The 11,738-nt window shown below is 36.8% G+C and overlaps 1 protein-coding gene across 1 annotated transcript in view; it reads right to left on the bottom strand.

The window, feature by feature from the left end:
- Nucleotides 1-1,390: 1,390 nt before the first annotated feature.
- Nucleotides 1,391-11,738, bottom strand: part of mov10l1 (Mov10 like RNA helicase 1) — a 34,674-nt gene continuing 24,326 nt past the window's right edge. Inside the window, exons 17-25 of the mRNA XM_016500078.1 lie at nt 10,475-10,596; nt 9,052-9,151; nt 8,833-8,979; nt 6,837-7,010; nt 5,885-6,034; nt 4,309-4,416; nt 2,662-2,802; nt 1,847-1,938; nt 1,391-1,750 (exon numbers count right to left, since the gene is read on the bottom strand). Coding sequence (XP_016355564.1) covers nt 1,729-1,750; nt 1,847-1,938; nt 2,662-2,802; nt 4,309-4,416; nt 5,885-6,034; nt 6,837-7,010; nt 8,833-8,979; nt 9,052-9,151; nt 10,475-10,596 — 1,056 coding nt within the window. The 3' untranslated portion in view covers nt 1,391-1,728. The remainder of the gene's footprint in view (nt 1,751-1,846; nt 1,939-2,661; nt 2,803-4,308; nt 4,417-5,884; nt 6,035-6,836; nt 7,011-8,832; nt 8,980-9,051; nt 9,152-10,474; nt 10,597-11,738) is intronic.

Raw genomic sequence — 11,738 nt, 5'->3', positions numbered from 1 at the left:
GCATATATATATATATATATATATGTATATATATGTGCGTGTGTGTGTGTATATATATATATATATATATTATATATACACAATATATGCATATTTTTCTTAAATATATACATACATGCATGTGTGTCATATATATATATATACATAATATACGCAGCACACACATTATGTACACAAAAACTTTTATTTTGGATCGCGATTAAATTATTCCTGAAAAGAGCCGTTTTACTGAAGTGACCTGCAGATTTCACTCATTCGATAGAGAAAGTTGAAGGTCGAGTCTGTGCTATTAGCAGTGCAGGACTAGCGGTAGCAAATCATATTAATTATTATTACATTCATTGTGTGAGAGGGCATTTGTGAAGCATTATTATTATTATTGCATTTTCCTCCATATGTTAATTTAGTTTATAGCTGTTGAGAAGTGATGCATGGAGAGCCGAAATAGTGATTTACTGTTACGAGAATCCCTAATTAACACAATCTAACGAGAGGACTTAACGTTTGGCGTTCATCACACTAAAGAGTTCATCTGTAACTATTGACTCTGAATTCAGCTCAGTAATGACTCTATATACTGTTCTCTGTCGAGCTGAGAGTCAGTCTGGGATTATTAAAGATGCCGTTTCTTTACTGTTCGTTCATGTAAATTAATTCGAAGCAGTCTGTATTGTATAAAGTGCTATATGAATAAATGTGACTCGTCGTGTAGTGTAGGATATATAGGGCTGCATGTGAAATACATTTGTATATGCATTACATTCATCTGTTTGAGTCGCTTGAGTTTTTCTCCATCAGCTGGGCAAAACATTTACTTTTCCTTCAGCCCGAGGCTTTTGGTGTGAAAGGGACCAAAATACAACTTTTTAATATTAAAAAGAAACAGGCAAGCCCTGCCCAGATTCAAAAAGTAACACAAAAGTAACGTAATTAGTTACTTTAGGGAGTGGCAATATTGTAACTTTTCCCAACACTGGTGTTAATATATAAATGTATTGATTGCCTTCTTATCAAATCAGATCTATTAAAAACTTTGATTTCTCAAAGCCAAATGATTTTAAAAGATGGCTTAGGCACCTGCAAAAGATCAAGATAACCTTGAAAAAGCATCAGATTTGTATCACGTTTCCGTGCGGATTTAATGTATGCGAGACCATGACAGAACAGCATGGAAATGAAGTACTTACCAAAATACTGTAATTCATGATTTTATCACTGAAGTTTATTCTTTGTCTGAACTCTTTGCTTTTGCAAAAAAAAGAGAGAAAATACAACTATTCATTGTTTGTTGAATGAATGAATGAACCGGAGCTAATATAAACTTGCATTTAATTTTAATCATGTAATAGTAAATGTTGAACTTTACACTTTTTACATTACATTATCATGCACACACCAGCCTGTTTTTAGTTGCTGGTCAGACAAACATAAAATAATCTGGAGTCACGCTAATGTGAAGATCAGCTTCTCAAGCTCAAACATATGCGATCCAGTGGCAAGAACACATAAAATGAGAATGCTTGCTGAAATTATTTTTTAATCTTCTGTAACACATTTGAAGGAACACAAGAGAAATAAACGCTGGCTCTCTCCAGATCCAGTGCGGTTCTTCAGGGAGCTCTTTAGATGCTAACAAGCTAAAAGTGGCTAGATAACCGAACGATTATTTATTTAACGCAGAACAATCATGGAACAGTCATCGCAACACTGTGCTGATCCGAGAAATGTCTAAGTTTCTTCAGAGAGAATCCTGTGAAAAACAAGAACAGCATTAAGTGATGAAACCATGTTGTCCTGATCTAGAGAAACACAGCGAGTTCATGAACGTGACGAAACAGCCTCGAACCTTGGCGAGGCCTGCAGACTGACTGGAGGATCACAGCCCAGGAACGCTCTGTTATCATGCGAGTACTGCAGCAGAGCGCTGAAACACGGGTCCTGTCATGAAGCACACGAAACACAGTTCAGAGTCTGTCAGGGGCTCCAAATCACCACCTTAGAATTATTAATACGTGTCCCTGCAGCACAAACGCAGTCATAAGCAGCACAGGTATATTTATAGCAACAGCCAACAATACATTGTATCCATCTTCTTTTATGCCAAAAATCATTAGGATATTAAGTAAAGATCATGTTCCATGAAGATATTTTGTAAATTTCCTACCGTAAACATATCAAAACTTAATTTTTGATTAGTAATATGCATTGCTAAGAACTTCATTTGGACAACTTTAAAGATGATTTTCTCAATATTTAGATTTTTTTGCACCCTCAGATTCCAGATTTTCAAATAGTTGTATCTCGGCCAAATATTGTCCTATCCTAACAAACCATACATCAATGGAAAGCTATGTATTCAGCTTTCAGATGATGCATACATCTCAATTTAAAAAAACTGACCCTTGTGACTGGTCTTGTGCTCATATAAGGAAATAGGAAGGAATGATTTTTGTAATGCGGGGAGTTAATTCCATTAATTCAAGTTGTTTAATAGAAATGAATATGAATTATTAAATCTTTTCCAGGTGGAAAGAAATAAAACCTTGGTCTGAAATCACTCTTGAGTTATCAAAGGTTATGTGATTAAACTGCTTGGATTGTGTTGAGTATCTACACAGATGTCCTTCGTTTGGATTGAGTGAAGAGGGCTTTAAATCTCACCTTGATTAAAACGTGTGGGTTTCCGATCACAATGAGCAGTGCTTTGGCTCGTGTGATGGCAACGTTGAAACGCTTCGGGTCGGAGAGGAATCCCAGCATGCTTTGCAGTTCTTCATTCAGCAAGGACTCGTTGGATCGGACCTACAGTTTAGAAAACAGTGTTCTGAGCTCTCCAAACATTCATTATAATGCAGTAGATGCTTTACCAGTTTCACACGATCGGTCTTGCTCGTCTAATTGTTGTGATTTATAAAGGCAGCCCCAACGTACAATGCAATTTACAAAAAGGTCCTTCGGTTCACTTATTTCCACAGTGCGAGCCGCCACTCCAGTCAAAGCACTTGATTTTTAATGCACTTGAATATTAAAATGAAAAGGTACTGACTGATTAATATTTATGCACACACGGGCTACTATATCTCGTTTTATATCTAGTATGTGCTGGGGCTGCAAGGAAGATTATTAGCTGTTATGTTTAGTTTTTATTAATTATTTGAATCAGTGGACTGTTAACTGGAGACTCACTCTGACTGAATCATTTAAATCACTGAATCATTTGAATCAGTGAACCATTCAATGGAGACTCACTCTGACTGAATCATTTGAATCAGTGAACCATTCAATAGAGACTCGCTCTGTCTGAATCATTTGAATCAGTGAACCATTCAACAGAGACTTGCTATGACTGAATCATTTAAATCAGTGAACCGTTCAATGGAGACTCACTCTGACTGAATCATATGAATCAGTGGACTGTTAACTGGAGACTCACTCTGACTGAATCATTTGAATCAGTGAACCATTCAATGGAGACTCATTCTGACTGAATCATTTGAATCAGTGAACCATTCAATAGAGACTCGGTCTGACCGAATCATTTGAATCAGTGAACCATTCAATAGAGACTCACTCTGACTGAATCATTTGAATCAGTGAACCATTCAAAAGAGACTCGCTCTGACTGAATCATTTGAATCAGTGAACCATTCAAAAGAGACTCGCTCTGACTGAATCATTTGAATCAGTGAACCATTCAAAAGAGACTCGCTCTGACTGAATCATTTGAATCAGTGAACCATTCAAAAGAGACTCGCTCTGACTGAATCATTTGAATCAGTGAACCATTCAAAAGAGACTCGCTCTGACTGAATCATTTGAATCAGTGAACCATTCAAAAGAGACTCGCTCTGACTGAATCATTTGAATCAGTGAACCATTCAAAAGAGACTCGCTCTGACCATTCAATAGCTCTGACTGAATCATTTGAATCAGTGAACCATTCAAAAGAGACTCACTCTGACTGAATCATTTGAATCAGTGAACCATTCAAAAGAGACTCGCTCTGACTGAATCATTTGAATCAGTGAACCATTCAATGGAGACTTGCTATGACTGAATCATTTGATTTTGCACGCTGATTTACAAATCAGACAGCACTATCACCTCTCAGAGCAGGTGACGATTTCTCTAGTTCAAAATAACGAAGAGCTACATATTTTTAAGAAATGCAGTGGAGTAAAAAGTATGAAATCATGCTTTGACTTATTTCACTACATTCCAAAGTTTCTTGAAATGAAACTACTCTGATAAAGCACATAGACATGAAAATGCACTTAAGTAGAGTAAGGAAGTGAAAACACTGGTTACCGTTGACATGATGATGATGAGGAACTCCTGGCCCTGGAACTCCTCCACCGATCCCACCTTCACCTCTCCCAGACCCACTCTGTGCAGCAGCACACGGATCTTCTCCACCTGACCACACAAACATCTCAGGACTTCATCATGATACAAGCCATGAAAGACAAGTCTGCTGATTAAACGGGAGTTTACATAATGACTGACAATTCACTTGAAACTTAGCTTGTTAACTAGTAATCCTGGCATTGTGTCCTCTCAATACTTCTGGCTCTATGACAAACGGCATTTAGAAGCTGCTTAGGATAAAAGCGACTGCATGCATGGAAATGGACGAACAGATGCGGTGTCTGAGGGGTTTTCTGCATGCACAGAGCTGCCAGCCTTAGAACAAGTTTTAGAGTACCACCAGTGTGACGGGACGTGATGGGTATTTTTTTTGCAATTTGCAATTTAAAATGTTGAAGTATTGTTTTTATGGATTGGCCATTATTGAGCGCTATAAACGCATGTAATGAAACGCCACATGTGCATCACAGAAGTAATAGAACTTATGACGCTTCAGGTTTAGAAACGCTTCTCATGTGATACACATGTATCCATTTTTAAAGTGTTACCTATTGATTCTACCGCTTATATTACATATGATCTGTATATATTAATATTCATTTCAAATAAATGTTTTAATAATTGTTAAACTAAAAGTGCTTGTGTGTAATGGATTAATAATAATATAAATCATATTATAATTATATAAATCATATGCAAATTGTAATTATCATTAAAGCCAGACAATTTTGTTGTAATTATTTTAAGGTACTTTATAGTGACCTTTAACCCTTTCCCAGCCAAACAGAATTTTCCAGGTTTCTGTGTTTTCACTGTTACACGCTAGGGGGCGCTATTACGCATCTCCTGAATGAGTCTAAACAGTGCTGATCAAAAACACAGACGAGGAAGACGCAGAAACGAGCGATCTCATATGCAAGCATATGCATATGAAAAATAATGCGATCATCAACACTAACCGCGTATAAATGAAAACTGCCTAATGTTCTCGAGTGGAATGTTGATCCAAAAAGTATTGATAAAAAAAAAAAAAACAATGCGTGAAGCTAGAAGAGATTTTTGTTGTTTGGAAGCAGAGGGTCTGATCTTTATGTTGATGTACTGCATGTTCAGATATTCATACAACAAAATATTCTGGGGGCAGTGAAATTTTAGAGAAAATCAGCAAAAACACTGGCAGGGAAAGAGTTAATTTGTAGGAAGAGAAACTGGGGGAGTGACTTTTTTTCTGCGTCAGACAGACATGTGTCACTTTGCTCACATCTGATTGGTCCAACTTCAGTTTGAGATCTCGAACCCAGAACACAACCAGCTCCAGAGCAGCTGTGGAGTGCAAGTTACTATGGCAATGAAAAGCCAAGCCACTTTCATGGTACCTAAATCCTAGGATTGGTGCAAACTAAACTGAAACTAGCCAGCTAAACCGGCTTCATGGTACAGGCCCCAGATCTAAACCAGGCTGGATTTGTTTGGTTTTGTCGACTCTAAACCTGCTCTGAAACTCACAGACACTCACCTGTTTCTTATATGGAGCGATGACGCCGATGTCTGTCGCTGCGATGGGGTTGTAGAGTCTCTTCGCGAGCTGGCAGCAGTACATCATGACTTGCACAGCTTCAGCGGGATTGAACCACGACGGATTATTGCCCTCTCTCATCTCAGTCCCCTTCAAACACACACACACACATGGCGTCTGAGGGTGCTTTCAGACCTGTACATCGTTTGCTTTGTTCCCAAACAGGGACTTAATTTGTTACAATGTTGCTTTTTCTTCTTGGTCCGGTTCGCTTTCACAAGGCAACATTGCAAAGCTTATTGTGGCTTTATAGCGGTCCTGGCAAACGCCAAACAAATGTAGCAGTCATCCCGCTCTAATATATCCATCTATATATAATTAGATTTTCTATATATAAAGAGTTCATTTGCAAAAACAGATAACTCCGTTTTTAACAATTTTCAAAAATCATGTTTTTTCGTTGTGCATTCCAATTAATCTCAAACAAACTGCAGCTGGGTTATTTTGATTTAGGTTAAACAATAACTTTAAAATACAGCTAACTAACACAATAAAACAAAAACATGATAACATAATTAATAACATGATTTTTGAAAATTAAAAAAAACAGTTATCGGTTTTTGCACAAACTCTTCATATTATACATATATATATATATATATAAATGCAGTTACAGCCAGCAATATTAAGCTATATTTATTCTTGTAATGCGCAGAGAAGAGCAATTAATTACACAATGTTTTAATATGAAGATTTGCTCTTTGGTTTTCAAATGCAAAAACAAATATTCTCACTCACAGAATCAGACACTGACTGCTGCATTTACGTAACATATCTCCCGTTATGAATTATGATACCGCTTGGTCCGTTGGCTCAGACTGCTCACCACGAGTGAACCGCTCCAGAGTGTGTTCTCTGAACTAGAGGCAGGTGTGAAAGAGTCGATACTCACCCGCACGCCGTGAAACATGAAGGGGAAGCCCTTAGTGGGAAGCCTGTTCCAGTGGCAGAGCGCATCCACGACGGTCCTCTGAGAGCGAACACACAGCTCTCCGGCGTAAAACAGCCGCGACGGCAGCTCCAGCAGAGCCTCGTGGGAGCGGTAGTTATACACCAGCTTCATCACCTACAAAACCACACGCATTAATACACTACTCATCACAGGAGTCTGGGAAGTGTTCCCGATCAGTGGAAAATAAGAACCATTATTAGACTGGGGTTTCCAGGTTCAGTGCATGCTGCAACGATGGAAAGTTCATTTGAAATAATTGAGGAAATCTGTGCCACTTTAATGTGCAAATGCACTAGGATTCTCCCTTAAATGTTTTTATTGATTTCATCTTAAATCATGATGTGTCAATAAAGGTTCCTGACGGAGACGGTGATTATTTCAAAGCTGAAATTAGTCTAGAGTATAAACCATTTCAAAATAAAAGTGTTTTATTTTTGCACTTAAATACTTTTGTTTGCCGACTTTGCACCTGTTGGATATCAATAGATTTAATTTTTAACATCACTATAGTTATTTGCTTCTGCCATGGTGTGATTCTCCTCGTGACTGTCTTATTACAGCTTTGCTGAAATAAATATACATTTATAAAGATTTTTTTTTTTTTTTTTTTACAATTACTAAAAAAAAAAAAGAAAGAAAAAGAAAATATCCAATTAAATTAGTATTTTAGTTAAGTTTTATCACAACATTTGAGTCGATCACCACAGCATACTAAAACAATAATTTCTACTCATTTCTCAAATTTGCAGAGACTTCTGTTTACAACAAAGATCAACAAGTGATCGCATGGAGTACACAATCAGAAATCTGCATTTTTCTTAAAGGTGATATGTTTTCCAATGTTTAAAAAACTTTATATCTATGTTAAATAAGTTTTATCTAGTATAATAGTTTTTAAGTTTCCTTTTTTGAAGAAAAGAGTACATTTGGATGCATTAAACTGATCAAAAGTGATAAATCTTATGTAACAATGTCAACTGCTTTACCAATTAAAAAAAAAAGTGCGGTCAAATGATTAATCGCATCCAAAATAAAAGTTTGTGTTTACGTAATGTGTGTGTGCACTGTGTGTGTATATATATATATATATATATATATATAAATACACACACATGCATGTATATAAGAAAAATGTTATATTTGTATATTAAATATATTTATATATATGTATAATATAAATTATATAAATATATACATGTAAATATTTTCAAAACATATACTGTGTGTGTGTGTATTTATATATACACATTAAATATATAAATAATATACAAATGAATAAAGGTCAATTTTTTGAGATTGAGATTCATACATCATCTCAAGAGCATTGCGTCAGCAGCGCATAAGGTCGTGGGTTCAATTCCCAGAGAACAATATTTGGCTGAGATACAACTATTTGAAAATCTGGAATCTGAGGGTGCAAAAAAATCTAAATATTGAGAAAATCATCTTTAAAGTTGTCCAAATGAAGTTCTTAGCCATGCATATTACTAATCAAAAATTAAGTTTTGATATATTTACAGTAGGAAATTTACAAAATATCTTCATGGAACATGATCTTTACTTAATATCCTAATGATTTTTGGCATAAAAGAAAAATGTATAATTTTGACCCATACAATGTATTGTTGGCTATTGCTACAAATATACCCCAGCGACTTAAGACTGCTTTTGTGCTGCAGGGTCACATATATTACGTAAACAAAAACTTATTTTGGATGCGATTAATCATTTGACAGCACAAAAAAAAAAAAAACTTTCTTCAATCTTTCCTAAAAAAATTGTATCAGTTTTCACAAAAACAGATCAATTCCTGTAGACTGAATTATTTACTGTGGAAACTGACAGCATGTCAAACATCCTGTAACTAAAGCGCAAGCTGCATTTATCTCAGAATATTTCATATATCCCACAATCCCTTGTAATGCAGCCTCCTGACCAGCAGGGGGTTGTATCCTCTCTCGCTGCAGCTGTAGAGCGGCATTCCCATCAGTCTCTCCAGCAGAGACACGCCGAGTCCAAACACAGCGGCCAGCTTCGACTTCACCACCGGCCCCAGCTGCTTCGGATCTCCAGCCAGCACGATCTGCAGAAACCAGAGACGGATGAAGCAGTCTGCAGTGACCAGTGCTTCCACACAGACTCTGCTGGCTCTCACCTGTCCACTCGTCTCAGACAGTAAACTCAGAGGGATGAGCGACTCGGGTTCAGTGGCCTGACCCGCCTCATCCACAAACACATGGGTAAAGTGACCAACACTGAAAACACACAAAACACACCCACGTCTTTACAAGAGCTGACTGCACATCATTAACATCACATGCAAGTCAATATTATATTGTTTTTCCCAAGCATGTTTTACCAATTTCAAACCACATAAATCTTATTAACTATTATTTTACATATGAAGAAACCGATAACCGATCTTTTTTTTTTTTTTTTTCAGAAATCACGTTTTTTTTATTGCGCACTCCAAGTAATATCAATCTAACTGCAGTCGAGTTGTTTTGATTAAGTAGTAATAACAAACAAATACAGGTAATTTACTAAATTAAAGTTCATTGAAAGTATTTTTTATTTTTTTTTTACATATTAAAAGTTTGTTTTAGCAAAAGCAGATAACTCCACATTTCATGTTTTAGAGTTTAAAAAAAACACTCGTTTAATCTCCTCAGATGACAATGTAGATGCCTGACAAACGTTGTTATCATTATGATCATAAACTGTATGGATGTGATTACACGCAGCTTTTCCCTCACCATTGTAATGCGCTGCTTTTGCAAGCTTCCGTGAAAACACTTCAGCTTTTATTTTCCTTTTTCGCCCTGAAGAAGATATCACAGCTTCATCAAGTTCGTCGAAATGATCCTCGATCACTTTAGTCAGCTTTGACGGGACTCCTCTCAGCTAGCACGTCTTTTCAGAGTGAAAGTAGCCTTGTCACCTGACCTGAATGCAGCGCGCTGATTCGCTGAAATGGATTTATCGGCTTCTGTTCAGAAACAACAAGGCGCTTGTCATCTTCTGCAGTAAAACGTGAACTTGCGATGCCTTGAAAGTGAACAAAACCGGCTTTTTTGACAAAACGTGTTTAGGGTTCAGATCGCACTATATGTGGAGAATAATGCACGGCAATCAGTGCTTTTTTTTTTGTTTTTGTTTATCGGTTTTTGCAAATGAACTCTTCATATAATCATTTATAAGTTATACTGTGGAGGCCAAAATTATTAGAACACTAGTATTTTCAGCAGCTAAAAGATATTTCTATCTTTTGCTGTAGTGTGTATCTCATGGGCATTTCATAATTTTCACCATTTCAGTTAAATCTCTTGTTTGGCCCATTTGCCTGTAAAAATAACCCTGCTTAATAATTATGCACACCTGAATGTTTTTCGCTTCCAGCCCTTGTTAACAATCATATGCAGCTTATTCATCATTACATGTAAAATGAATAGTAGTTATTAAGATTGATGTGGTTTGGAATTGGTCAAATGTGCTTGGAAAAAAAAATCTGATCAGATTATTTTGATGTATATTAAGGTATATTTATGTAGTGTATCTAACGTAAGGCTGTGTCTCACCGCAGACCGATCTGGTAGAACATTCCAGCGCTGGAACAAGTGGAAACTACGATACGATGGAAACTGGCGTGGCGAATATCTTCTCCAGCTCTGGCGTACTGACGCAGCTCCTCCGGCATAGACTGCAGAACACAAAATATGAATATTCATCACAATTTAAATTTGTCATGTTATAATTCCAGTAACAGAAAAAAAAACCCTGGCTTTAGATAATTGCCTATCTAGCTATCGATATATCTATCTAGCAACACCTTAGCAACCACCCCGGGTACCCTAGCAATGGCCCTAGCAACCACCCAGAGTACCCTAGCAACCGCATAGCAACACCCAAGCAACCACCCCGAGTACCATAGCAACTGCATAGAAACACCCTAGCAACTGTCCCGGGTACCCTAGGAACCATATAGCGACACCCTAGCAACTAGACAATTTTTCTATCTATCTATCTATCTATCTATCTATCTATCTATCTATCTATCTATCTATCTATCTATCAGCAACCACCCCGGGTACCCTAGCAACCATATAGCAACACCCTAGCAACTAGACAATTTTTATCTATCTATCAGGGTTTTTTATGCAAGGTTATTTTTATGTATTTTTCTTATCCTTACACTTTTTGTACTTTATAAAAGCCCTTCTAGAGACAAGTGTTGCAAATTAGCTCTCGCTATGAACACTGTTACTGGCATCAGACGGCTGTTCTTTGCAGATTTATCTATGCATATTAGACCTGTCCCTATTCAAATAAATCATTAATAAATAAATAAAGTAACAGAATTTTTTTACAGTTTTTTAAATAGAGTTAGTTCACCCAAAAATTAATCATTTACTCACCCTCATGTCATTCCAAACCCATAAGAGTTTGATCCATCCTCTTCTGGAACAAGACATTTTTAATGAAACTCAACGTACTCAACGTTATCCCAAAAGATCCCAAGGACTTGTAAATCCAGAGAAATTCCAGTTTTAAATAATGGCTCGTCTCTGTCGCATATCAATGACGTAATATCCACACTATCCTCAGTTAAATGCTGCTGTACAGTTCAACTAAATCCATTACGGCTGTTGTGAGATTCATTCATCAAACCGTGCATAGACAGCTTTACTGATTGTAAAGGGAGTTTTTTGAGAGTGCTTAAACTCGCGCTAGACTGAAGTCAGTCATAATGTTCTTTGACAATGGCGTGTTCTTTGCTCACTTTCTCTGTATAATTTACCCTGTGTTGGGAAAAGTTACTTTTAAAAGTAACGCATTACAATA

The sequence above is a fragment of the Sinocyclocheilus anshuiensis genome, unplaced genomic scaffold (genome assembly GCF_001515605.1).
Source record: "Sinocyclocheilus anshuiensis isolate Anshui unplaced genomic scaffold, SAMN03320099.WGS_v1.1 scaffold270, whole genome shotgun sequence".
Lineage (NCBI taxonomy): Eukaryota > Metazoa > Chordata > Actinopteri > Cypriniformes > Cyprinidae > Sinocyclocheilus > Sinocyclocheilus anshuiensis.
This window is presented reverse-complemented; position numbering and strand designations above follow the sequence as displayed.